Source organism: Delphinapterus leucas, chromosome 2 (genome assembly GCF_059928025.1).
Source record: "Delphinapterus leucas isolate spDelLeu-1000000601 "Yukka" chromosome 2, BTC_Dleu_Yukka2, whole genome shotgun sequence".
NCBI lineage: Eukaryota > Metazoa > Chordata > Mammalia > Artiodactyla > Monodontidae > Delphinapterus > Delphinapterus leucas.
The window spans coordinates 65,649,214-65,676,324 of NC_143130.1; the positions used below are offsets into that span (position 1 = coordinate 65,649,214).

The 27,111-nt window shown below is 36.6% G+C and overlaps 1 protein-coding gene across 17 annotated transcripts in view; it reads right to left on the reverse strand.

The window, feature by feature from the left end:
• Positions 1-27,111, reverse strand: part of NEO1 (neogenin 1) — a 240,638-nt gene that overhangs the window by 147,681 nt on the left and 65,846 nt on the right. For all 17 annotated transcript variants that reach the window (XM_089907038.1, XM_089907036.1, XM_089907025.1 and 14 more), the window contains 4 exons: positions 22,863-23,180; positions 16,919-17,194; positions 13,848-14,001; positions 1,521-1,657 (listed from right to left, as the gene is read on the reverse strand). In XM_089907038.1, coding sequence (XP_089763164.1) covers positions 1,521-1,657; positions 13,848-14,001; positions 16,919-17,194; positions 22,863-23,180 — 885 coding nt within the window. The remainder of the gene's footprint in view (positions 1-1,520; positions 1,658-13,847; positions 14,002-16,918; positions 17,195-22,862; positions 23,181-27,111) is intronic.

Genomic DNA, 27,111 nt, shown 5'->3' on the forward strand with positions numbered 1-27,111 from the left:
ACAAAGTACCAGATGTATGTGTTATCCTGTAACTAAAAACTGCAGTTAATTAAGCTAACAGACAGAGTCTTAATTAGATTCCATACAATGAATAAAAACAAAGAGCAGAAATTAATTGCATGGACAAATGTAACTAATACATATGGCAGATACTACGCCTCCCATTTGAGGCTAATAACAAGGTACTTTACTTTGGAGGAAACTGAGGCACAGGTAGAAAAATGGAGAGAGTATCAAGCCAAGAACCTGACTAACGAAAAAAACAAAAAGAGAAAACATCCACCAAGGGAGGCATGGAAGTTCACTAATATTTTACTTGTCCAGTTCCAATTACATAGAGGTAAAGAAATCAGTCATTCTACCACTGGTCTAATCCTACTTACTATCTAGCCAGAGCAATGGTTGAGCTCAAGTGAGGTAACAGTTATATGAGCTCTAAGGCCTGCTCTTTTGATTTGCAGAGATTATGAATCCACCCACAAATAGCAATACAGAATATAAACATTCTATGCCTCTGCCAGCACAGAACCCCAATGTGCTCCCCAATTCCTACCAGAGTAGGAATGTGACTACTTTCCACTCTGAAACCCACAAAATGTACCAAGAGAAAGAAACCTTCATATAAAATATGAGATCACCCCAAACCATGTATCAGGAAGTATTCTATCAAATACAATACACTTTGAGACAACTTGATAATGAATATCGTAAGTTAATATATACCTCTACATATCCAAGCAGTGTTGGATTTCCCTAAAAGTAACAGAGAAGATCTTAAAGATTTTTATTTGAAACAAAGACAGATTTGCAGACAATTCATAGGAGAGAGAGCAAATGTTCCTCTGAGGGTACACTTCCATATGGAGGAAAAACAAGGGAGATGGGGAGATTATGTGTACATGCCATGGTCATTTTCTTTGACTTCCAAATCAGAGAACCTATAAGGGAGATGCTGCGATGGTCAGCATTAGTTGAAAAGAAAGAAATCATCAAATCAAACAGGTTGTTATGTTGAGAGCCACACTGCGCTCCTTCCTAGGTGATCTATTCACCCTAAAGGAGGGAACACCAATGCTTAGGATATGTGGTTCTGGGTCAGAGAAAGAGAAAGCATTTTTGAGAAAATAAAAGTGAACTGAACCTTCCAGATGCCATAGATCACACCCTTCCCTACCCCACACTACAGATAATAACAACAATAACTAACTTTGAGCTTTTACCATATTCTAGTCACTATTCTGGGAGTTTTACAAGCATTACTCTTCTAGTCCTGAAAACAACTCCAATGAAGTAAGTACTCTTATTAAATCTCCACTTTACAGATGAGAAAAATGAAGCTCAGAGAAGTAAATTTCCTATAGTTATATAGCTAGGAAGTATAAGACCCAGCATTTGAACTCAAGTAGCCCATTTACTTTTAACTATTATGGTGTATTGCCTCTTCCACATTAACTTTTAACAATTACAAACCCATAAAGTACACAGGATTTTTAAAATTTATAAAGGAAATATTTGCATACCTTGTACTGTAAGCTCTGCTTGAGCTTCAATTGTCTCATTTCCATTATCAGCTATACAAAAATAAGTGCCAGCATCATCCTCGGTGACGTCACTGATCTCCAGACTACCACCTGCCAGCAATACCAATCTTTCAGAGCTGCATTAAAACATATTGATACATTTCAGAACCAGGAAAATAACACCTGAAAAACATTCCACATAAAACAGATAAAACACTTAGACAGTATTATTCATACAGCTATAGATGGACTGAGACCAACATAAAATATCAGAATTTAATTTACTCCAATTTGCTTTGCTCAAATTTCATATGCATAAATATCACAAATACAAATCAAAATGTTACAATGAATTATCTCCGACACTTTAATTATTCCCAAAGGGATACCATTTTTGTGACCAATTCCACTCCCCACAATCCATCTCTGCTTCTTTACTCTGCCCAGTTTTTTTTTTTTGCAAATTACGTAATTTTCAAGTCTGGTATCAATCTGAGAGTCACACCACCACACCTATGCCATACTCAAATGACTAACAGAGAGGGCAAATGTCAGATCAGAAACAGTAAGTCATGGGGTCACAGTGCCTACTGAAAGTTTCCGACAGTGGCTTGGCTAGGAAAGGGAGGAAAAGAGGAAGGGAAGGGAGAGAGAACAGTTGCCAGAGAGCAGCTTCCCGGGTGTGGTAGCTAGTCATGAACCAGCCACCATCACGCCATCATCAACAAGGATGCTGATCATTACTAACCCAGCTCTACAGAATGTCTTAAGTCTATTTAAGGAAAATATATATTTTTAATTTTTGTACAGGTAAAGTATTTTTATAAAGGAATTTTGCTATATGTAACACTGATATGTATTATATATTATTTGAAGTTATCCTTGGAAAGGAAAATAACTACCAGAAGAAAATCTCATTTCCTCTCCCCACTCCCTCCTTCCCTTTTTCTCTCCCTCAAACAGAATATTTAAAAAGGAAGCCAAATGATCCTATAACATCAAGGAAGAAATCACAAACCAACATTCAGATGAAATTTTTATAAAGTGAATAAGTTTAGTTAAATTTGGAGATTTTAGAGAATTACAATTTTATTTTTACTTTGAGGTTCTACATCTGACTTTCATAGGCAGATTTCTCTCTCAAATCTTAATACTGTTATATTTCCTGTCTGTAACTATGCTCAACAAAAAAGTTTTGATTACAATTTGGCTTTTCATATGGAATTCTTTTTTTTTTTTTTTTTTTCGGTACGCGGGCCTCTCCCGTTGAGGAGCACAGGCTCCAGACGCGCAGGCTCAGTGGCCATGGCTCACGGGCCTAGCTGCTCCGCGGCATGTGGGATCTTCCCGGACCAGGGCACGAACCCGTGTCCCCTGCATCAGCAGGCGGACTCTCAACCACTGCACCACCAGGGAAGCCCCATATGGAATTCTTGACAGGGAAAAAAGTCAGAGGAAACGGCGACTATTCAGTCTGTGCCACACTTAATAATTCTCATTGTAAGTAAAGTGCTATCTTGGCCTAAGTTTCAGTACACTGTGGGTTTGGGTAGTCTTTCTAAATCTGATAGGCAAGATTAAGTTTCTGGACAAAGAAAGGAAAACCAGAATCATATTTGGTGACTTCTCTAAGAAATACCCTGCAAGATCAAGACTAAACTTTATCAAGTGGTCTTCCAATGTGAACTATCTTAATTATACCCTCAAATTACAACTTTAAGTGATAGAGAAGCAAGACAACATATAATGGAAGAAAGCAAGAATGACTGGGATAAAAGAAACAGAGATAAGACAGGGTTTGGGTGCCTCACAAAATAAATTTACAAAAATTAATATCCTATATATTACTCTTGGACAAAATCACAACTAAGTTTCATAAATGGAAAACAAGGTTCACAAAAGGGAAACCAGCACTACACACATATGATACCCAGCTGAGAGGAACACAATCTGAAACACTAGCTGGTATGGTACTTTTGAAAATGAGGTACAGCAATTTATATCTAATACTTACACTAAAAAATATTCCTGATACTGCTATGCCTCATGTTTGCCATAACTGAGTACAAGTACAGGAGAAGTCAATCTTTCTTAATGGAGCTTATTTTACTTTCCTTAAAAGAAGGCTGGGAGGAAGAACGTCCACTAGCTTATCAGAATTCACTTAACTTGTTCACCTAACATATGGTGGCTTATAGTAAAATGGCAATCAAGCTTTTAAAGCTCTAAAATTCAAAAATGCAGGCAACAGAAACAATGAGTGAAAAAGCATTCATGGTCAACGGACCCAAACTGAGTGTTGCTGGACACAGGAGTGTATGTATATGTGTGTCTCTGAGTAGCCAGGGGTCAGTTGAGGAGAGCTTGGTGTGCTAAGGCAGGGGTCCCCAACCCCGGGCCGCAGACCGGGACCGGGACCGGTACCAGTCCGCCGCCTGTTAGGAACCGGGCCGCACAGCAGGAGATGAGGGGCGGGTGAGCAAGCGAAGCTTCATCTGCCGCTTCCCATCGCTGGCATTACCCCCTGAACCATCCCCTCCTTTGCTTGCATTACCCCTGAACCATCCCCCCACCCCGCCCTCCCTGGTCCGTGGAAAAATTTTTCTCCACGAAACCAGTCCCCTGGTGCCAAAAAGGTTGGGGACCGCTGTGCTAAGGAGACATTTCTTTAGCAAAAGGGAAAGGCTTTTGAGCAGATCAATAACAAGATCAGATTTAGTGAGGAAACAAGAGGAGTGAGGAGTGGGGAAAAGATTAGAAGTTGTAAAGTTAGTGTAATGGTTCAGAATTAAAGAGGATGAATTATGGCAGTAACAAGAGGGGTAAAGAGAAGGCATAAAGTAATGACCACTCTTAAGAAGCTGGATGATAAAGTTAAGGAGAGGGATTTATCATTCATTTAACAATTCTTTATTGGTGTGCCTATATATGTCAGGTAGCAGCTGGGATACTGCAGTGAACAAAAACAAGATCAGTACTGTCATGCAACTGAGTGGGAAAGGCAGACATAAAACATGGTAATTCTACAAAATGGTATACCAAAAGAACTTGCCAGGAAATTAGAAATAGACATTTCGCTGGAGAGAATGGAAAACAATAATATCGAGAGCACAAAAGGACTTCTTACACAACCTCTTCCTCTAAAACAGCAGGAAAGGAAGGGTAGGTGAAAGCTAATCTTACATGCTCTCATTTTTTTTTTTCTTTAAACTTTTTATTTTGAACTGTAGATTCACATGCAGTACTAAGAAATAATACAAAGAGATCTCATGTACCCTTTACCTAGTTTCCCTCAACAGTAATATCTAGTAAAACTACAACCAGGAGACTGACATTTCCACCACCACAAGGATCCCTCATATTGCCCTTTTATATACAGCCACACCCACTTCCCTCCCTCTACCACCTCCCTCATTAACCCCTGGCAATCACTAATCTGTTCTCCATTTCAATAATTTTGTCATTTCAAGAAGAATGTTACGTAAAGGTTACAATATGTAACCTCTGGGGATTGGCTTTTTTTCACTCAGTATAATTCTCTGGAGATTCATCCAGATTGTTGCAATTATCATTCCTTTTATTGCTTAAGAGTAATTCCATAGTATGGATAGACATCGTTTGTTTAACCATTCACTCAATGAAGGACATCTGGGTTGTTTCTAGTTTGGGGCTATTATGAATAAAGCTGCTATATACATACATGTATAGGTTTCTGTGTGAACATAAGTTCATTTATATGGGATAAATGCCCAAGAATGTAAAATGTTAGGTCATATGGCAGTTGCAACATATTTTTTCAGAAACTGCCAAACAGTTTTTCAGAGTGGCTGTACCATTTCACATTCCTACCAGCAATGTCAGAGTGATCCCGTTTCTCCACATATTTGACAGCATTTGGTATTGTCACTTTAAAAAAATTTTAGGTATTCTGATAGGTATGTAGTGATATCTTGTGGTCTTAATTTGCAGTTCCTTAATGGCTAATGATGTTAAACAACTTTTCTTGTACTTATGTGCCATCTGTACATCTTCTTTGGTGAACCACCTACCCATACCTTCTGCCCATGTTCTAGGTAAATTATATGCTTTTTTTTAATACTGAGTTTTGAGATATCTTTACACATTTTAGATAATATTCCTTTGTTAGAGATGTGGTTTGCAAATATCTTCTCCACTCTGTAGCTTATCTTTTCATCCTCTTAACAGGGTCTTTCAAGAGCAAAACGTTTTAATTTTGATGAAATCCAGTTTCAATTTTTCCTTTTATAGATTGTGCTTTTGGTGTAAAATCTAAAAACTCTTTGCCTAGGCCTTGATCCTGATTTTCTTATGTTTCTTTTCTAAAATTTCATGTTGCATATTTTACATTTAGGTCCATGATCTATTCTGAGTTAATTTTTTACATAACGTATGAGACTCAGCTTGAAGTTCAGGTTTTTGTCTATGGATGGGTGTCCAGTTATTCCAGTAGGATTTGTTGACAAGGCTACTTTTCCTCCACTGAATTGCTTTTGCATCTTTGTCAAAAATTAGTTGGGAATTTTTGTATGGCTCTATATCTGGATTCTCTATTTTATCCCACTGATATATCGGTCTATCTTTCCATCAACACTACATAGTCTTTTTTTATTGTAGATACATAGTAAGTCTTAAAATCAAATAGGCTGATTCTTCCCACTTAAAAAAAAAACTGTTTTAACTACTCTAGTTCCTTTGCTTTTCCATATAAATTTTAGAATAATTTTATCTATATTTACAAAAAATCTTATTGGGATTTTGACAAGAATTGAGTTAACCTGTATATAAATTTGAAGAGAACTGACGTTTTTACTATGCTGAGTCTTCTAATCCATGGACATGGTATGTCTCTCCATTTATTTAGCTCTTCTTTGATTTCTTTCATTAGCATTTTATAGTTTTTAGTATGCAAATTTAACAAGTTTTGTTAATTTACACTTAAGATGTGAGTGACTGCAAATGCTACTGTATTTGCAATTTGTGTTCACATGTTCATTGCTAGAATACAGAAATACAACTGATTTTTATGTTTACCTTGTATCTTGTGACATTATTGAACTCACTTCTTGGTTGTAAGTTTTGTGGATTCCTTAGGATTTTCTACATAAACATATCTGCATATAGGGACTGTTATATGCCTTCCTTTCTGATCTATATACCTTTTTTTTGTCTTATTGAACTGGCTAGAACTTCTAGCACTGTGATGGTGAACTTCCTTAACTGGTTCCTCATCTTGATGGGGAAGTACTGTTGTTTGCCATTAAGTATAATGTTAGTTGTAGGTTTCTGTAGATGCTCTGAAGTTATTCTTCTAAAGGTTTTTTTTTTTAACATAATGAATGGGTGTTGAATTTTGTCAGCAGCTTTTTCTCCACTGATTAATCTGATCAGGTTTAGGTTTTTCTTTTTTTTCTTTAATGCTGGTGGATTGTACTGATTAATTCGGGGATACTAAGTCAGCCTTGCATCCCTGGAACAAACCACACTTATAGAACATATAACTTTTTATTTATTGCTGAATTCTATTTGCTAATATTTTGTTAAGAATTTTTATGTTCATATTCGCGGGGGATACTAGTCTGTTGTGTTCCCTTTTTGTACTATCTTTCTCTGGTTTTGTTAACAGGGTAATAATAGCTTCAATTCCTTCTCTTCTATTTTCTGGAAAGATTGTGTAGAATTGGTTTTAATTCTTTAAACACTGGTAGAATTCTCCAATAAAACTATCTGGACTTGCAGACTTTTGGGGGGGGGTTAAAATTACAAATTTAATCTACTTAAGAGTAAGAGGGTTACTCAATTTATCTATTTCACATTGGGTTAGATGTGGTAGTTTGTGTTTTAGAGGATATGGTTTGTCTAAGTCATCAAACTTACATGATGTATAGTTGTGTATAGTATTCCCTTATTATCCTTTTGATGTTTGCCAGGGTCTGTAGTGGCATTCCTGGTTCAGTCCTAATACCGATCATTTGTGTCTTCTCCCTTTTTTTTCCAGTTCACTGATTCTTTCCTCTGTCCCATCAGTCTCTTGCTGAGCTCATCTATTGAGTTTTTCTTTATTTTGGTTATTGTCTTTGTTCAAAATTTTCCATTTAGTTCTCCTTTAAGTCTTCTCTTTCTTTTTGAAGAGACTTTCTATTTATCTGCTGAGATACTCTATTTTTCCATTTGTTTCATGTGTGTTCATAATTCCCTGTTGAAGCATTTTAATGATGACTGTGTTAAAAATCTTTTTAAAATATATCTTTGTTGGAGTATAAATGCTTTACAATGTTGTGTTAGTTTCTGTTGTACAACAAAGTGAATCAGCTATTATGTATACATATATCCCCATAACCCCCTCCCTTGAGCCTCCCTCCCACCCTCCCTATCACACCCCTCTAGATCATCACAAAGCATCAAGCTGATCTCCCTGTGCTATGCAGCAGCTTCCCACTAGCCATCCATTTCACATTTGATAGTGTATATATGTCAATGCTACTCTCTCAGTTCATCCCAGCTTCCCCCCTGCCCCCCCATCCCAGGTCCTCAAGTCCGTTTCTACATCTGCATCTTTATTCCTGCCCTGCAACTAGGTTCACCAATACCGTTTTTTAAGATTCCATATATGTGCGTTAGCATACAGTATTTGGTTTTATCTTCCTGACTTACTTCACTCTGTATGACAGACTCTAGGTCCACCCACCTCATTACAAATAATTCAATTTCGTTCCTTTTTATGGCTGAGTAATATTCCATTGTATATATGTTCCACATCATCTTTATCAATTCATCTGTCGATGGACATGCTTCCATATCCTGGCTATTGTAAACAGTGCTGCAATGAACACTGTGGTACACGTAATTCTTTGAATTATGGTATATGCCCAGTAGTGGGATCGCTCGGTCATATGGTAGTTCTATTTTTAGTTTTTTAAGGAACCTCCATACTGTTCTCCATAGTGGCTGTATCAATTTACATTCCCACCAACAGTGCAAGAGGGTTCCCTTTTCTCTGCACCCTATCCAGCGTTTACTGTTTGCAGATTTTTTGATGATGGCCATTCTGACCGGTGTGAGGTGATACCTCATTGTAGTTTTGATTTGCATTTCTCTAATGATTATTGATGTTTAGCATCTTTTCATGTGTTTGTTGGCAACCTGTATGTCTACTTTGGAGAAATGTTCATTTAGGTCTTCTGCCCATTTTTGGATTGGGTTGTTTCTGTGATACTGAGCTGCATGAGCTGCTTGTACGTTTTGGAGATTAATCCTTTGTTGTTTCATTTGCAATATCTTCTCCCATTCTGAGGGTTGTCTTTTTGTCTTGTTTATGGTTTCCTTTGCTGTGCAAAAGCTTTTAAATTTTATTAAGTCCCATTTGTTTTTGTTTTTATTTCCGTTACTCTAGGAAGTGGGTCAAAAAAGATCTTGCTGTGGTTTATGTCAAAGAGTGTTCTGCCTACAATTTCCTCTAAGAGTTTGATAGTGTCTGGCCGTACATTTCGGTCTTTAATCCATTTTGAGTTTATTTTTGTGTATGGTGTTAGGAAGTGTTCTAATTTCATTCTCTTACATGTAGCTGTCCAGTTTTCCCAGCACCACTTATGGAAGAGGCTGCCATTTCTCTATTGTATATTCTTGCCTCCTTTGTCAAAGATAAGGTGACCATATGTGTGTGGGTTTGTCTCTGGGTTTTCGAGCTTGTTCCACTGATCTATATTTCTGTTTTTGTGCCAGTACCATACTGTCTTGATTACTGTAGCTTTGTAGTACAGTCTGAAGTCAGGGAGTCTGATTCCTCCAGCTCCATTTTTCTTTCTCAACATTGCTTTGACTATCCGTGGTCTTTTGTGTTTCCATACGAATTGTAAAATTTTTTGTTCTAGTTCTGTGAAAAATGCCATCAGTAATTTGATAGGGATTGCAATGAATCTGTAGATTGTTTTGGGTAGTATAGTCATTTTCACAATGTTGATTCTTCCAATCCAAGAACATGGTATATCTTTCCATCTGTTTGTATCATCTTTGATTTCTTTCATCAGTGTCTTATAGTTTTCTGCATACAGGTCTTTTGCCTCCTCTAAGATCAGGAACAATACAAGGGTGCCCACTCTCACCACTATTATTCGACATAGTTTTGGAAGTTTTAGCCACAGCAATCAGAGAAGAAAAAGAGATAAAAGAAATCCAAATTGGAAAAGAAGTAAGACTGTCAGTGTTTGCAGATGACATGATACTATACATAGAAAATCCTAAAGATGCCACCAGAAAACTACTAGAGCTAATCAATGAATGTAGCAGGATACAAAATTAATGCACAGAAATCTGTTGCATTCCTATACACTAACAATGAAAAATCAGAAAGAGAAATTAAGGAAACACTCTCATTTATCACTGCAACAAAAAGAATAATATACCTAGGAATAAACCTACCCTAAGGGTGCTTTAAAAATCTCTGTCAGGTAATTCAAAGACCTGTCATCTCAGTGTTGGCATCAATTGACTGTCTTTTCTCTTTTGAGATTTTCCTTGTTCTTGGTATGAATGGGTGATTTTCAACTGAAATCTGGATATTTGGGGCATCATATTATAAGACTCTGGATCTTACTAAACCTTTTGTTTTCAGCTGGCTTCTTCTGACACCCAGAGGAAAGGGGAGGTGCCACCTCATTATGTCAGGTGGAGGTATAAGTCCAGGTTCTACACTCAGTCTCCACTGATACCTGAGGGGGAAGTAGGGACTCCTCTTTACCACTTAGCAGGGTTGGGAGTTCTGGCTCCTCACCAGGCTTCCACTGATACTGCCCCCCTGGCTGGGTGCAGTAACAGTAACTCATTACTGTTCCCCACATGGCATCCAATGATACCATGAAGAGAGGGTGTCAATGCTACATGGTGCTCAAAGTCCTGACTCTCCACAGGCCTCCTCTGATACCACTCCAGTGGAAAAGGGAAGTTGGGAAGGAGTGTCTCTTATTGCCAGGTGGGATAAAAGTCCAGGCTCCCCGTGTGTCTCCACTGATACAGCAGGGGTGGGGGCCTCAATACTTCCCAGTTGGGATGAAAATCTTGGCTCTCTACTTAGCCTCTGACACCATATAGCAGGGAGGATGGGAGACCTCATTACAACCTGGTGAGGGTGGAAGTCTAGGCCTCCCACTTGGCCTTTGCTGGCATGGGAGAGGATGGGGCCACAGTTTCTTATGTGGTGTATGGCTGGAGTAGGAGTGATTATAGTCTAACAGTTTTTATCTTGCCAGGCTGCCTCTTTCCTGGTCTTTTGGCTAGAGAGAGCACACTTTTGGTAGAGCTTTTCTTTTTATGCCTAGTGGTGTTTCCAAGTTATCAGCTTCTTCAGCGCAAGCTGGGACATATGAGGCAAAAACAAAAACCAGGGAACACACCATCATGGTGTTCCTTTGGTCTAAAAGCCCCTAGCCAGTCAATCTTCCTCTCTCCATCTTTCAGAGTCTTCTTATGTTTGTTTTACATATAATGGCTAGAGTTTTTAGTTGTAATTAGCAGGAAGAATACAGAAAAATACTACTCAATCTTCCCAGAAATGGAAGTCCTCTACTTGTTTTTTAAATACTCTAATTTTTCTTCTATTGTCAATTGTAATAACATTAAGCATCTTTATAACTATAACCTGTTCTTTTGCAGCTGGGTTCTAATCTATCATTCCACTAAAACATAACATTAATTACTAAATTACATTTTGCTGTCAGTCACCTTGCACTTTGGCATCTGTATTTTCTAAATTCTCCCCCTTTCAAATAAAACTACTCAATGAATGGGATACATTTCCACCACCACCTCCACTTCAATACCTATGTTTGGTTTGAATCGGAACAAATCTGATCAAAAGATTAAGTAAATATATCAATTCTTAAGACACTTATAAAAGCCATGGAAATGTTTTAAAATATTCATTTTCAAAGAGGTCTTAAAATTAACGATAGAGAAGGATGTCCAATAATTTAAGATTTTTTTTACTAGACCTAGCCCAGTTACTACCTGGATTTCTAGCCACTTTTTTCTTTCAATTTCTAAATTTCTTTCTAATTTGAAGTCTAAACAATTTATTAACTAAGGTCCATCTATATATCTCATAAGGCCCTAGGAGAAACAGAGATATTTTGAGTAATTACCTGCGTCTAACCTGAAGCACTCTTGTGTTCCATTCATCTACTTACATTTTCCTATACTACATTCAGATATTCAACCAAAATATATTGGTCACCACTATCCTTACCCAATTATAGGCCAAGCACTGTGCCAGGGTCTGGAAACATCAATGTGAACAACACCAACACTGTCCTGCTCTTATATTCTTCTGAAGCTTCCTGAGACAGTGATATAGCAAAGCAATGCTTCTCAGACTTTTCTACCATATAACGCAAGTATTCAGAAGCCTACAGAACTCAAGGTTGGAAACAGTCTACTCAATCTTATGTCTCCTATTTATCCTTAAAATTCAAAGTAATATTACTAGGAAATTACTAAATTTGCCTCAATTTTCTTCATAGCACTTATCATAAACTAAAATTTCATATGTTCATATGATTATTGCCTGACTCTTCAGCACTGGAATACAAGCTCCGTGAGAGCAAAAACCTCTATTTGGTTCACTACTCTATTCCCTGCTAGAATAGGGCCTAACGTAATCAGCATTCAATAAATATTTGTTGAATAATTACTGTATAAACAAATGAGAACCACAGAAATTCTCACTTTTATTTCTTACTTAAGAAATCAAACTCTTATATCATTATTTATCTTCAGAATGTACTTCTATGATTATGAAATATAAAAGTTTTAAAAATAACCTAGCTCAGCTTTCCCATTCCTGATACTTTGTTCTAACATGCAGCCAATTAAAATTTCTACTCTAAGAGCTTGAAATTTGTATCCCCTATTTTAAGGTTCCTTATGTTTCAGGTAGCATAAGTTTAAAATAATTCCCTTGAAGTCTTAGAAATTCTTTGCATAATATTTAGCTGGGAAAAAGAGTGGGGAAGAAAGGAAGTAAAATACAGGCAGAAGTTGGTGACTGCATAGGTGTTCAGCAAGAAATCAGATGATCCTGAAGATGATACTATCAGTTTTGCTAATGGAGCATGCGAGGAACAATCTGATTGTATTCTAGCATCCCCACTGATCAGTAAAGATTGATCACCAAGCTGACTAGTCAGATATCCCTTTCCATGTCTTGTTTACTGAACGACACAAATTAAGATTATCTGCTTACTTTGAATTACTCAACTGCGAAGCTCTATACTTGCTCTGTCCAAATCAATAGCCACTAGCCACATGTGGCTACTGACACTTGAAATGTGGCCAGACTGACTCAGGAACAGAATTATTTTATTTTTATTTAAATGTAAAAGTTGAAGCAGCATTAAACACAAACTTCACTGTTTTGGTAGAACTAAATTTCCCTTTCACCTGTACACTGCATAAATTAGTATATTTAGTAGTGTGTGTATACTAGAAATTTTAATATTATATATGTGGCTTACATCACACTTCTATTGGAAAGCACTGCTCTAGGACATTGGTTCTCAACTGGGGACAATTTTGTTCCCCAAGAGACATCTGGCAATATCTAGAAACATTTCTGGTTGTCACAGCTTGGGAGTGCTATTGCATCTCATGGGCAAAGGCCAGGGATGTTACTAAACATCCTACAATGCACAAAATGACTTTGTTTTGTAAACAAAACATACCTAACTACCACCACCACCACCACCTCAGTTCTCTTACCAAAATACAACTGAGAAAAGTATCCATTACCTAAGGAAGTAAGGAGGGGGGTTGGGAGAGATGACAGGTGGCTGATGTCAACAGAAAAGGCTGGTGTGTAAGATGAAAAATTTGTGATCATACAAGGAAGCTGGTATGATTTTAAAAGGCAAAAACAAAAGAATGAGGAATACATTTTCTTTTATTGTTTAAGTAAAGGAAAAAACTACTATCGACAAAATGCATATGAGAGTAAGTGAGACGTCTCAGGTAGTCAGGATCAGAAACTCTTGCAACAATTTAGGGAAGGAGGTCCTAAGGCCTGAATTTAAGTGTACTGCAGCTCAGAAAAAAACAATGGAATAATTATCCCTTAATATCTTAAAAGCATTTTTTTCTTTAAACAGCCTAATCATATACAGCAATATAAACATATTTCAAGAATGATAAATGAGCATCATGATAATAGTTAAATAAAAATGAAAGATATAATCGTTTTAAAATTAATCAAGAGTCCCAAATAAGATCAGACCAAGTCTCACACTAAGGCTGAAAAGGCTTTTAGGCAGACATTTTTACCTTTCTGTGTCAAGCGCTTCCTCATTTTTCATCCATCTAATGGTTGGAGTAGGAAGTCCTGAAGCAACACATGGTAACACTGCACTCTGACCAATGACTCTGACTAAGGAAGAAGGTTGTTTCAAAAATACCAAGTTTGATGCAACCTCAGGATCTAAAAAAAAAAAATTAAACAAAAGACAATAATTAAGAAAGCACTTTACCACTTTAATGATAAAGAATGGCAAATTCCTATTCAGTCTGTGTGGCTTTATACACAAAATAGTTTAAGCAAAAGTGACAAGAAAATTCCATTTAAATTAGCAAACATTTCTTAATAACTTCCATGTGCAAAACTTTGTGCTAGGCTCTCTGGGGGCCTTAAAGATGTATAAGTTATAGCTCCTGCTTTCAATGTGCTTACTGGTCATCTGAGTGAGATCTGACATGAATCCCCTTCATTTTAAAAGGTAACATAAAGTAAATGCTTCATGAGTGGTACAAATAGAAAAAAGACTGATCAAGCTCAGGACCCTTAGCAGTATCCTCCCCACTCACAGGGATACCATAAGTGGTTTCTTTTCCTTCCCTACACCTGTGTGTTACTTCTGAAAATCTTTGATCTTCATCGCTTTGACTTTCTCAGTTAGACTGTCAAACCTTTGATTTTATAATGGTGCAACTAACAGGCTACCACTATACGTGTATTCACTTCATACAGCTGCCCTCTTATGAGCATATGAAAAGGCCATACTCGTGGGGTAGAAGATAGGGTTCTCTACTAGATGGGGGTGCTATTTCTAATGTTAAGTTTTGAGAAAAAAGACTGTTCTCAGGCAAAGAGATGTGACTCTTATCCCCATACTCTTAGAAAAAGATGTTCTATAGCCATGGTAACAACCACCAGAGCTGGCCTTAAAGTTATGTAACCAATCGATGACAGTTCTGTAGCTATGGTAACAAGTAGACACTGTCTAATAGTTCAGTACAACTCGCTTCAGTGAACATGCCTTTGAAAGCCAACCAATGAGTTTAACCAATGCCTTTAAAAGTCAGCCATTCAGTGGTGGAATCCCTTGCTTCTAAGGCTGACACTGCTCTCATCTCTGTAACCAACCATAAAACATGCTTCTATTACTGACATCAACCCATCCCAGCCTCCTAACCAACACACCAAGAACAATGTCTTCCCAAAAATTTTATAGGAGATTAGCAGTTTGCATTATTCAAGACGACTATGCTTTACAAGCATAGCTCTCCGTTAAGTAAACAAAACATTCTGTACTTTTTGTTTCAGATATTTCATGGTGGCTCATCCTTTTGACACCAAGAATCTTATTTACTTGAATCTGGTTTTAGGATTTGCTTGACTGCTACCACAGATTTAGAGAAAAAAATATGACCTCTGTCTGCTATCAAATATGCCCTCTGTCACATAAAAGCAAGTCAGGAAGTAGGCAGGAAGACATCGCTATATAGCAATAGTTCTCTTTCACCTTGAACTATTTACCTAGAATTAATCAAATTTTGATCAAAACAAACAAATCTGAACAAATATTTATTGGCTTCTATGTGCCAGTTACCATTCTTGGCAGCAGATAAAATTCCCTGCCCTAGTTGAGCTTACATACTAATAAGGGGAGAGAGACAACAAATAAAAGACATGGTATGTCATCTGGTGATATGTTCTCAAGTAAAATGAAGGGGGAAGGAGAAAGCGCTGGGGCACAAATGGAAGACTGTTGTTTTAAACAGTGGTCAAAGAAAGCTTCACTGATAAAGTGATATTTGAGCAGAGAGGTAAGACAGTGAGTCAGGCAGAGATATCTGAGGGAAGAGGATTCCAGGCAGAGAAAATGGCAAGTAGAAAGACCCTAAAGCAAGAGCATGTTTGGAGTGTTCTAAAAACATAAGGTGGCAACAATCACAGAGTGAGGGAGAGAAGGGTATGAGATGTAAGAAGAGAGATGGGGGAGGGAGGTGGCATTAAGGTTATACAAAACCTTACAGGCCAAGGACTTTTAACATTTGCTCTGAGATGGGAAACCATTAGGAGGTTTTACGCAAAGATGTGACATGATCTAATAAACATCTTAAAAGATAACTGTGGCTGCTGAGCTGAGAATACACTGGGATAGGAATGACAAGAGCAAGAACGACGATGACAAAGGAAGAAACTGCATTTTAAAAAATCAGTTCAAGGCCCATCAGGAATACTCTCAAGAGTGGCTGCTCATAACATTGGATAACATTGGCCTCCCTTTGCAAGCCAATCCATAGGCTAAAAACATGCCTACAAAATGGTTATATACAAAAACTGTCCAAACAATGTAGGGATGGTCCAACTCAGATTTGAAATGAGAAATATGGAAAGAATCAGGCATGTAGCAGTGGGAACAGAAGCTGAAAGGTCATGAAACACCAAGAGGGTAGAGGGACTATGATGAGCCACAAGTGAGAGAACATCACGAGAAAGCAGAAGTTACAGAGCTGAGAAAAGATGCACAAAACAGATTATGAGGAAAGCCAGTAAGGGCAGAAAGAATGAGAACCCACAAAGAGAAGGAAAGACAGAAAGAGGAGCGTTCATTAAAATGGGGGAGCATCACAAAGATCCAAGAACTCTTGCTCACCAGTGTCTCTAGAGATGCTGTACTAACAGTTACTACTCTGCCCATCCCTTATATGAACCAGCCTGAGTGAGTCTCTGATTCTTACAAGTAAAAAGACTTAACTATAAAAACAACCCTATTACAGGGAGGTAAGAGAACTATAAAAAGTATGCTATTGGGGGAGAGAGCAGAAGATAGAGGTTTGACAAAAGACACAGAGCTAATGTTTCTTTGGCCACGAAGAACACCACAGATACTGAACATACTTTACTGCTTGGTAAATTTTTACTGACCAACACATTTGCTAAAAATCTGTCTGGTATGTTTTCTTCTTTTGTCTCCCTGTAAGAAACTGAAACTCTTTATGCTGACATTAATATCTCACTCCACACCTGTAACAGTGTTTATTAAAAAAATTCTAACAACAATTTTTATCCATTAATAAACATAAAACCGTCAGTGCTGATAATAAACTAATACCTGGAAGAACTTTTAATTCAACTTCATCACTATACTTTGGTGGCCCACCACTTTCAACTATGCAGCGATAGAGTCCCCCATCTCCTTCAGTTGCATTGCTGATAACTAGGGTTCCACTTGGAAGTTTGGTAAGTCTATCATCCAGAAGAAGAGGCTGTCTGTTCTGTTCCCACCTCACAAATGGGACCAAATCTGCATTAACTTCACAATTCAGAATTGCACTGTTCCCAACATAAACCGAAGAAGGTTCTGGTTGGCTGGAAAATCTTGGAAGACCTAGACAATAAAGAAAATGAGAAAATAAAAAGTAGTTAAATATTACTTTAAAATGTAGTCATAGGAACCAGGAGCAAGTCAGCCTGTGTGGCCACATGTGTAGTGGAACCAGGGTCAAGAAGGTCCATGGGTCAGGATATTGGCTACATACAGGGATACAGATCAAGTAAATAAATGTACTAGGAATAACTGAAGTCAGATTCCTCACAGTTGAAGAAGCAAGGTACAAATATTAAAAGCAGAAGGGTAGAATAAATCCCATGGTATTGCACTAGAACAGAGGTATCAGTGTAAACTTAAGTTTTATAAAACTATAGATGTATATAGATAGATGTATATCTGGATATAAATGTATATGCGTAAAATATATATACATTTCATATACAGTTATTACAGATACACACACACACGCATACTAACTCTGTCCAGAGAGCCCAGAATCAATGTCACTTCAGTAGCAATGTGTACATATGGTGACCTAATCATGATTTCTAAATACTATTCTCCACATGCAGCTTGGAGAAATGGCTGATTCTAGGACTGGAGTAGGGAAAGAACAATATGAGTCTGGAAAATCTTGTGAGAGAAAGTAAGGAAGTATCTAAAGGATAACAGGGACATATCAAAAGGACACAGAAGTCAGATCAAAAGGAGTTTTCTCTGGCTAGATCTGGGATAATGAACATTAATGCAGGAAGAATCAAGAATGGATGCTAAAACTAGTAAGTGAAAGTTGGATGAAGAATAGGATATTTATGGAGTATCAAATTACTTCTTCCCAAAATACTTATTACTAATTAATAAAGGTACAAAATATTTATTAACTTTAGAGTAGAGAAACATAGTACTGACAATCTTAACCAAGTAATAAAAGTTAACATCACCAGTAATGGAACAAAACACCACATGCTTCCTGGCATGATGCGCTAATAATACAGCATCACTTCTGTGATATTTCTCCCCAAAATGCAAAATCTGAATCTATTCATGGAGGAAAATTAGAAAATCTGAAATGAGACAAGGATAAACTGAAGAATGGTTTGAGATCGTAAGAATCTAAGGAGAGAACTACTAAGTAAAACTTGTAACCCTGGACCAGAAAAGAAGGGGGATGATGGGGCAGAGTTTCTGCTTTTGTTTTTTCTGCTACTAAGAACATTATTGAGACAACCAATGAAATATGAATTGTATCTATGGATTAAATGATAGTATTTTATTAAGGTTAATTTCCTAATATTGATGGATGTTTACTTAGGAAGAGGTCCTTGTTTTTAGGAAATACACACAGAAGTATTTAGGTTGGGGTAACATATGCAACTTACTCTTAATGGTTAAGAAAAAATTTTATGTGGGTATGTGCATATTAGGTGATAAGCAGATGTGGTAAAATGTTAACAATCGGGTAATCTGATTGAAGAATATATGAGATTTCTTGGTTTCATTCTTATGACAATTCCACAAATTTAAAATTATTTCAAAATAGAATATTAACCAAAAAAATGTAGTCATAAATACTTTGCAGATGCCACAGAACGTAATGGTTAAGAGCAGATATACAAGGATCAACTGCTCCACATCCTCATTTGGTACTGGCATACTTTTTGACTTTTAGCCACTCTAACAGGTGTGAAATGGTACCCCATTGTGGTTTTAATTTGCATTTTCCTAATGATTAATGATTTTGAGCATCTTTACATGTGATATCACCTACACCTACATTTTCTCTTATTAAATGTCTGTTCAAGTCTTTTGCCCATTAAAAAATAGGGTTGGGGCTTCCCTGGTGGTGCAGTGATTGAGAGTCCGCCTGCCGATGCAGGGGACACGGGTTCGTGACCCCGGTCCAGGAAGATTCCACATGCCGCGGAGCGGCTGGGCCCGTGAGCCATGGCCGCTGAGCCTGCGCGTCCGGAGCCTGTGATCCGCAACAGGAGAGGCCATAACAGTGAGAGGCCCGCGTACCACAAAAAAAAAAAAAAAAAAAAGGGTTGTTTTTCTTTTTATTGTTGGTTTGTAGTAGTTATTAAAAATATATTGCAGCCATGAGTTCTTTTTTAAGCATATACTGTGAATATTTTCCCCAATCTGTGGGCTGACTATTCATTTCTAAAGGTGCCTTAGATGAGCAGAACTTCTTATAATAAAATCTAAATTATCTTTTTTTCTTAAAAAAAAAAAGAGCAGATATACAGAAAAGACTAGTGGTTACGTGGGGGAAAGTAGGGTGGGGACACAGGGGAGGGGGAGTGGAAGGTACAAGCTATTGGGTATAAGATAGGCTCAATGATGTATTGCACAACATGAAGAAGATAGCCAATAATTTTATAATAACTGTAAACGGCAAGTAACCTTTAAAGATTGTATAAAAATTAAAAAAAAATTTTAAGTGACTCTTATATGCTCAGAACACAACAAAATGTTTCTTCAAAGACTAGCAAACATTAAATAATGAGAAACATAATTCCAGGTTTTCTAGTTCTATGATAGTCAATTAGTCTATATGGAAATGACACACAGGCTGTCTAGCTCTGCTACAAATTTTTTCTTATTTTTTTATTTCAAGGGGATTTTTGAAGGAAAGAAATAAAGATAAAATTAACCAAATATCTACTTTTCAGAAATCGGAAAATTAGAAGCAAGAATTAACAAAGATTAACAAAGAAACTAATAAAGTAGAGGAAAAAAGGAATCAAATAAAACCAAGAACTAGTTCTATTTTTAAAAAGTCAAAATATTCTCCCTCCTGTGCTCTCATGAAAATGAGTAATTTTTTAAAATATAAACCCACAACAACATATGGGAAGTTGGCAGACAAGAGATTTCAAAAAGTTTCTGGATAGGGAAAGCAGATGGAGGAGCTAGTAACTGACATATCAAGGCAGAAAATGCTGCAGCTTCTTTTGCTCACAAGTAGGAGGCCAGTTTGTCCTGCTGTCTTTGGAGAATTGCAGGAGAAAAGAGAGAGAGTGGGAGTGAGGCATGGGATTGACAAGAAGGGATTAACAGTGTTTGTATTTAGACTACCCAGTTACCCCACCTTTGGGCACAAAACACCCACAGCCAGGGGACTGCCCAGGCAGTAAAAGAAAAATTTCTGCTGTGGAGATATGAGACAGCCCAGAGAAAAAGACCTGTCACATTTAATTCTATGAGCTATCTACTTAGTGTGCTTTCAAAAATTCCCCTTCTTGTCTGACTTAGCCGGAGTCAGTTTCTATTGCTTGCAAACAAAGAACTCTAACCAATAGTTTTTCAGAATGGCAATTTAGCAGGAGCGTATTTTTTTTGGCAGCATTTTTTTAAAAATAGTTTTACTGAGGTACAATTTATATGATAAAGGCTACCATTTAAAGTGCACAATTCAATGGTCTTTAGTATATGCAGAGTTGTGCAACCATCACTATCATCTAATTTTAGAACATTTTCACCATCCCCCAAAGAAACTTTGTATTCACTTGCAGTCATTCCCGTTCCTTGTACCCACCCCTTTCCCACCCTCTTCATGCCCTCATTCCCCCCATCTCCAGTCCTATTCTATTCTATAGAAATAAAGATTTGCAAGTTTGTTCACTATACTACTGTCTATAAGATCAAACAATTTTTATCCATTAACTATTCATCAAAAAGGGAATTTTTAGATAAATCACAATATATACAAATACAATGGATACTATGCAACTATTCAGAAGAACTTCTACTCATGTCTTAGCTTAGATATTATTTCCTCCTGATACCCAGGCCAAGAGCAGGTTAAACAAATCTCCTACAGAATGTTGTTTGCAGCAAAAGAACTTGGGTTTTGTATTAAAATTGCCTATTTACTTAGATATAAGGTCAAAAATGTTTCCTAAAGGATATGAAAGCTAAAAGGAATGATGAACAAACCTAGCAGAGGAGAAGAAAGAGAAGAAAAGGTGGAGGACAGGATTAATAGGCAGTGAGGAAGCCGTGAACAAAGGCCAGAGGCAGAGGATGAAAGGGAAGTGAAAACATTCAGTACTGCCAGAGCCTAAAATGAGGTGAGGGTGGTGATGGTGGTAGGGGGCAGGGACAGAAGCAGAACGGAGTGTTAGGAATGAAGCTGGAGAAGTGGAGGTCAGCTCACGAAAGGACGCAACAGGCCTGTTAAAGAGTTTAGACATTAACTTGATGTTGTTTACTGGAGAGCCACTGAAGGGTGAGAAAGAGTGCTCTGACCACAGAGTGGAGACTGGGTTGGAGGAGGGAAAAAATGAGGTGGCAGACAGTTACAAGGTTGTGATGAGGGATGACCAGGAGAAGCCTCAGGAAGGAGCATGTGGATCAAGTACAGAGGAATTAGGAAGCAGAATTCACTGGATTTGGTGATTGGACGTGGGGGACAGCTGAGAGGAAGGAGTTAAGATTAAAAGCCCAGCTTAAGAACGTGAATGATAAACAAAAGCTGACCTAGGTGACATTATAGGGGCAGTCAGTCATAATGCTAACTTATTTATCAACATTTTGGAGAAAGTATGGCAAAAAGATTTTTGAAAGAAAGAGAAGAAAGAAAAAAGAGAAAAGGCAAACTGTCAAAAGGCCTGATTCTTTTCTCCTTTTATTTTTCCATCCTCAATCTGTGATTATGAAATAATTACAGTGGCTGTACATCACACTCAAATTCAACTTTTGAGTATCTGGCTGCAAAGAGAAAAAGAGCCATCACACTCTGAATGAACAAGCAAATACAACCTGTAGTGAGCAGGAGGTGGGGAGCCATGATCCAAGAGTGGGAACAAGATGGGAAACTACTGTCTCAGTCATATTCTTTGTTCACATGTTAGCATTTCACCAAGGTGAGAATAAATATGAGACTTAAAGATAAAACAATTTTTGTACAATCTGACCCTTAACAGAAACTTACTTCATCTGGTTCTCAAGTGTAAAAACACTGATCTGAGGACTATAGTATCTACTGCAAACAGTATGATCTCTTTAGGAACCACAGCTTATCTTTCTAGATCTTTAATTGTTCTTACACTTTCCAACATTTTTCAAACAGGAATGCGCTAAAAGAGAGTGAATTTTTCTCTTTACAATCTTCTGCTCTTTATATATATACATATATATCCTACAGTTTTTTTTTTTAATTTTTAATTTTTGGTGGGCCTTCTCTAGTTGCGGTGAGTGTGGGCCACTCTTCATTGCGGTGAGCGGGCTCCCCACTACGGTGGCCTCTCCCGTTTCAGAGCATGGTATCCTACAGATTTTTAAATAATCCAATTAAATGTCATTTCCTTGGTTAAGGCATAAAGAACCAAGACTGACTATACTACAAGTTTTCCAAAATCATGCTAAATGGTTATGCGGGTAGGGTAAAAGTTCACAATCAAAGTGACAATTTTCCTGCACAACTTCTTTTGCCATTTCCAAGTTAAAAAGATAAAAAGACCTAGCTCAGTACTTCTGATAGCAACTTTAAGCCATCTAAACCATTAGAAAGTGGAAAAGTGCTATAGTTTAATCCCTACAGCACTGATCAAGTCCTAGCATAATCCTATACACCTGGTATATGCTCAATAGATACTCGTTAAATGAGTGTATTTGCTGTAACCAGTTTAATGAAAACTCTAAGATAATACTGCTTTCATCAAGATTTACCCTTTATAAAAAATTTGAAAATACAAATAAATTACTCAACAAAACTTACCTGCTACTGTGAGCTTGGCTGTTCTGCTGACAATAGTTCCAAGACTCTCAACAGTGGCCACACACTGATAATAACCTTCATCAGGTTTATTGTGTTTGGAATGCACCACATTGCTAATAAATAAAGATCCATCTGGGAGAAGCTGGCGTCGATCGTCTGACACTAAGTTTAAAAAAGTTCCATCTTTTTTCCATTCAATTTTTGGAGAAGGCTCAGAATATGCTGAACAGTTTAGTATACCAGAAGAGCCTCTAATTGAGAGGGTATCCACTGGTTCCACCAAAAAATAAAATGGAGTGAATGTCCGAATGCTGGATCCTGCAAAAATAATAAAGAAAAAGAACAAAGTTAAGCAAAACTTTCCTCTACTACTGCTGTAAGAAAATATAACATGTCCAAAAATTATTCTTAAGTGGTTTCCCCCTTAGGTATGATACAAATACAGTCATTTCACTATGAATATATAATAAATAAAATCTACTTATTATTAGAAAATCAAAATTTGACCCATTTAGAAGAACATTAGGAAAAAAGACCCTGCTAGCAGAGATAATCCAACCTTGTTAGATGATATGAGTATCTAGTAAAAGTTTTATTTCAAACCCTAAATGGGATTTAGAAATATTTAAAATTACGGTATTCAAAGTGAAATTTTCTACAGAATGTAAAGGAGGTAGAAAATTGAAATGATTCTTTGTTAATACGGTATCTCTTCTATGTTTACCAGCTGTATTTCTTTCATAAATTCACTATACACACCCTTTGTCCATTTTTCTAGTGGATTATTCATCCTATTGACTAAAAGCAATTTTTGGACATAGCTATCAAGTTTTGTAAATGTTCTTTTTTCTACTTTGATATGATTTTTTGTTATAAGAAAATATATTTTAACTACATAAAAGTAAATCTGTTACATTTAAAAAGGTTTCCTTTATCGCAAGAATATTTTTTAAAATTCAGCTTTGTTTTGTGCTAGTACTTTTGTGGTTTCATGTCCTATATTTAATCTTCATCTAGAATTCATTTTGATGTAAAGACCACTGGAGGGATCAGGTTAATTTTTCTAAGTCTTCAGCCAGTTCTTTGAACATGGAAAAAACATAATTTAAAGAAAACATTTGCTATAAACCCTATATTCTCAGCCAGAGAAAGCTTTCCAACTTAGTTTTACCTCTTTTTTTCACGAGAACTACCGATCAACTCCTTTGTGAACAACTCGAGTTGGAATCAGATTTCTTCATATGAACAAATGAAACCAAGACTTTTTCAAATATACACCTACACAGCCCTTTATTTATAGGTTACTTACATTATGAATTTAAGTATGACACTAATTCTTTATTACCTAATAAAAGAATAGTTATAAATAAATATGAAACACACTGGCAGAGGAAAGGAAATAATATTCACTTGGTTTAACATTTTCCAAAACTTACAATGATAAACAAATTCCAAATAGACTAAGCACCCTTTCCCAAACACCACGAGGGGTTTCAATCCCCATTTGATGAATATGAAACTGATTCTTCAAGTCCTAAAACTCTTGAAAGTGAGCTTTAGGAATTTTTCAGAAGTAACCTACAGTAATTTGCTTCTTCTTACTATAAAAATTTTTATACTGCATTAATTTACTGGAACTATAGTAAAATAAATCAAAATATAAACTTCAGGGCAGTAAAAAATGGTTAAATAAGAAAAATTACCTTTATACCTTTTCTGTATAACTATTAAGTCTTCATTACACCACCCAAATTTAAACTCAGAGATATATTAGATTGGCAGTTAAATTATGCAAATTAACAATTTAAAATAGTCATTAACTATATTAATAAATAAAATTAATTTAAAAATTTGGACAGTCTTTGCCACTTGACAAAAAATACAAAAAAATTACACCAATATATTTTACAGTTCAATGTTCGATTTTGATTTTATTTCATTTAAAAAGCCTATGTCATATCAACCAAGTTGAACAAAAGAGTATATGTGTTCAAAAAATTAAGAAAAAATTATACTCATGAAAGTTTACAAATGCCTTTGAAAAATCAAGGCACTTCAAAATTTTACCAAAAAATATCCATCCATTCAGTATACTTAGAATATAGCATTGCTTAAATATTTACATTTATCATCTTTTATTTTATTCTCTCAGCAGGGGGTGACCTAAGATATTCTTTCACTTAAAATCTCTCAAAGGCTTGCCACTACTTTTTATTAAAAAAAAAATCTAAATAAACTCCTTAACTGGCTTGCCGCATCACTCTGTGATTGGCCTCTGCCTACTCTCCAGGCCCCTCCCCTTGAATCGCTCTTCCTTCATCCAGTAAAGCATGCTGCACTCCTGTCAGTCTCACACAACATCTGCCCTCTTCACACAAGCTATTCCCACCGGCACCCCTCTCCAATTAACTAGTCTTCCCTCAAGCTCAGCTTAAAGATCACTTTCTCAGAAAAGCTATCTGTCCCTAAAGCCCAGGCAAGATTAGTTTGCCCTGTTACAAGCAGGCATGGCATACAGTAATCTACCCACATAGCACTTCAAATGTATTAATCTTTAAATGTTTGTAATAACTTGTTAAGGCAGAGAGAGTCGCAAAATTTTCTTGGTTCCTGGTACCCTTATTTGTTCAGTAATTTTTTTCATGAATTCCTTAGGCTAAAAGAAATGCCTAAGAGTTCTGGTTGTTAGGTTCAAATGAATGAATAAATACTTGTGTCTTAACAAGTTAGTACCCGTTTGAAAAAATAATACACATAAACTGAAAAATATTTTAATTTCATCTTTCAGTAATCACAATTACTTATGGGATGTGTGCACCTACTGGGCTTTGCACAACTTCTCAAACCTTGAAATCCCATTGGATATTGCCATCCTCATTTCCTGTTCCACACATTTCTGCATGATACTTGCTTTTTATCACAGTGACCACCAAAAACCCAACTTCAAGAAGATATCGCAGCATCAAGATGAAAGCAGCACAATTAAATGTTGAACTGTGAACTACCTTGACCTAGAAGTTTACATGGTGTCTAACAGATATGTTTCCCTAAAAAGTCTGAAATATTCCTGTAAGTTCACTGAGGTGCTGTGGGGTATCTCAGGGTACAGTTTGGGAACTGCAGGGTTACAATCTATCTTTCTCCAGTGTTTTTATTCACCATATTCTCAGTGCCCACCTAGCACAGTGGATGGTATCAATCTTTAGATTATACAACCAGATAACTTCTAAAAACTTCCACTGCTTAAAGTATTAATGAGACCCCAGGTTCCATTCCAATACTAGGCAATTAATATCACTCTCTTGCATAATAAAACTTACTAACAAGCAGTGTTTTCGTTAATTTTGATGAGCTTTAAAAAAAAAATTATATAGAAGAGCAAAGAAAGCCAAGAAGAGTCAAAATAATTTAGAAGAACAAAGTAAAGTAACTGCACTCATCAGTTACCAATATTTATAAAGCTACAGTAATTAAGCCACTATGTTCTGAAACAGGGTGAAACAGAGCCACGTAACAAGCTACAGAGCCCCAAAATAGAGTATATATATTTGGAAACTTAATATGCAGTAGAGATAGCGTTTTGGGAAAAGGATGAATTACTCAACAAATGTTACTAGGGCAACTAGTTATCCATAGAGGAGAAAACTGGGACATCTACTCACAACATATAATAATAGACACGTGTTTCTGTGTATCAGGCACTGTTCTAAACATTATTTACATACTAACCACACAATCTTCACTACTACCTTATGAGATAGGTACTATTATTATTTCCATTTTAAAGAAGGAAACTGAAGCACAGAAATGTTAATTAACTTGTCCAAGGTCTCACAGGTATATAGTAAATCACAGAACCAGAGTCTGTGATCTTAACCACACTACACCACCACTCATATACATATAGAAAAATACATTCCAGACTTATGAAAAAATTAAGTCATAAAAGTTTTAGGGAAATACAGGGAGAGAGTACCCTGGAGTTAGGCAACCTTTTAAATCAAAATAGGAAACCTTAAAGCTAGAAAAGATAGATTTGCTTTACCTCACTGTGTTTAAATTAAAAAACAAAACAAAACAAAACAACTCTTGTATGGCAAAATACCATATTGGAAGAAAATATATCACATATAACAGATAAAAAATTTAAAAGGTCACACCACTCAACAGAAAAATGGGTGAAACTGTGTTCCAATAAAACTTTATTTACAAAAACAGCAGGATGGATTTGATCTATTGGCTGTAGTTT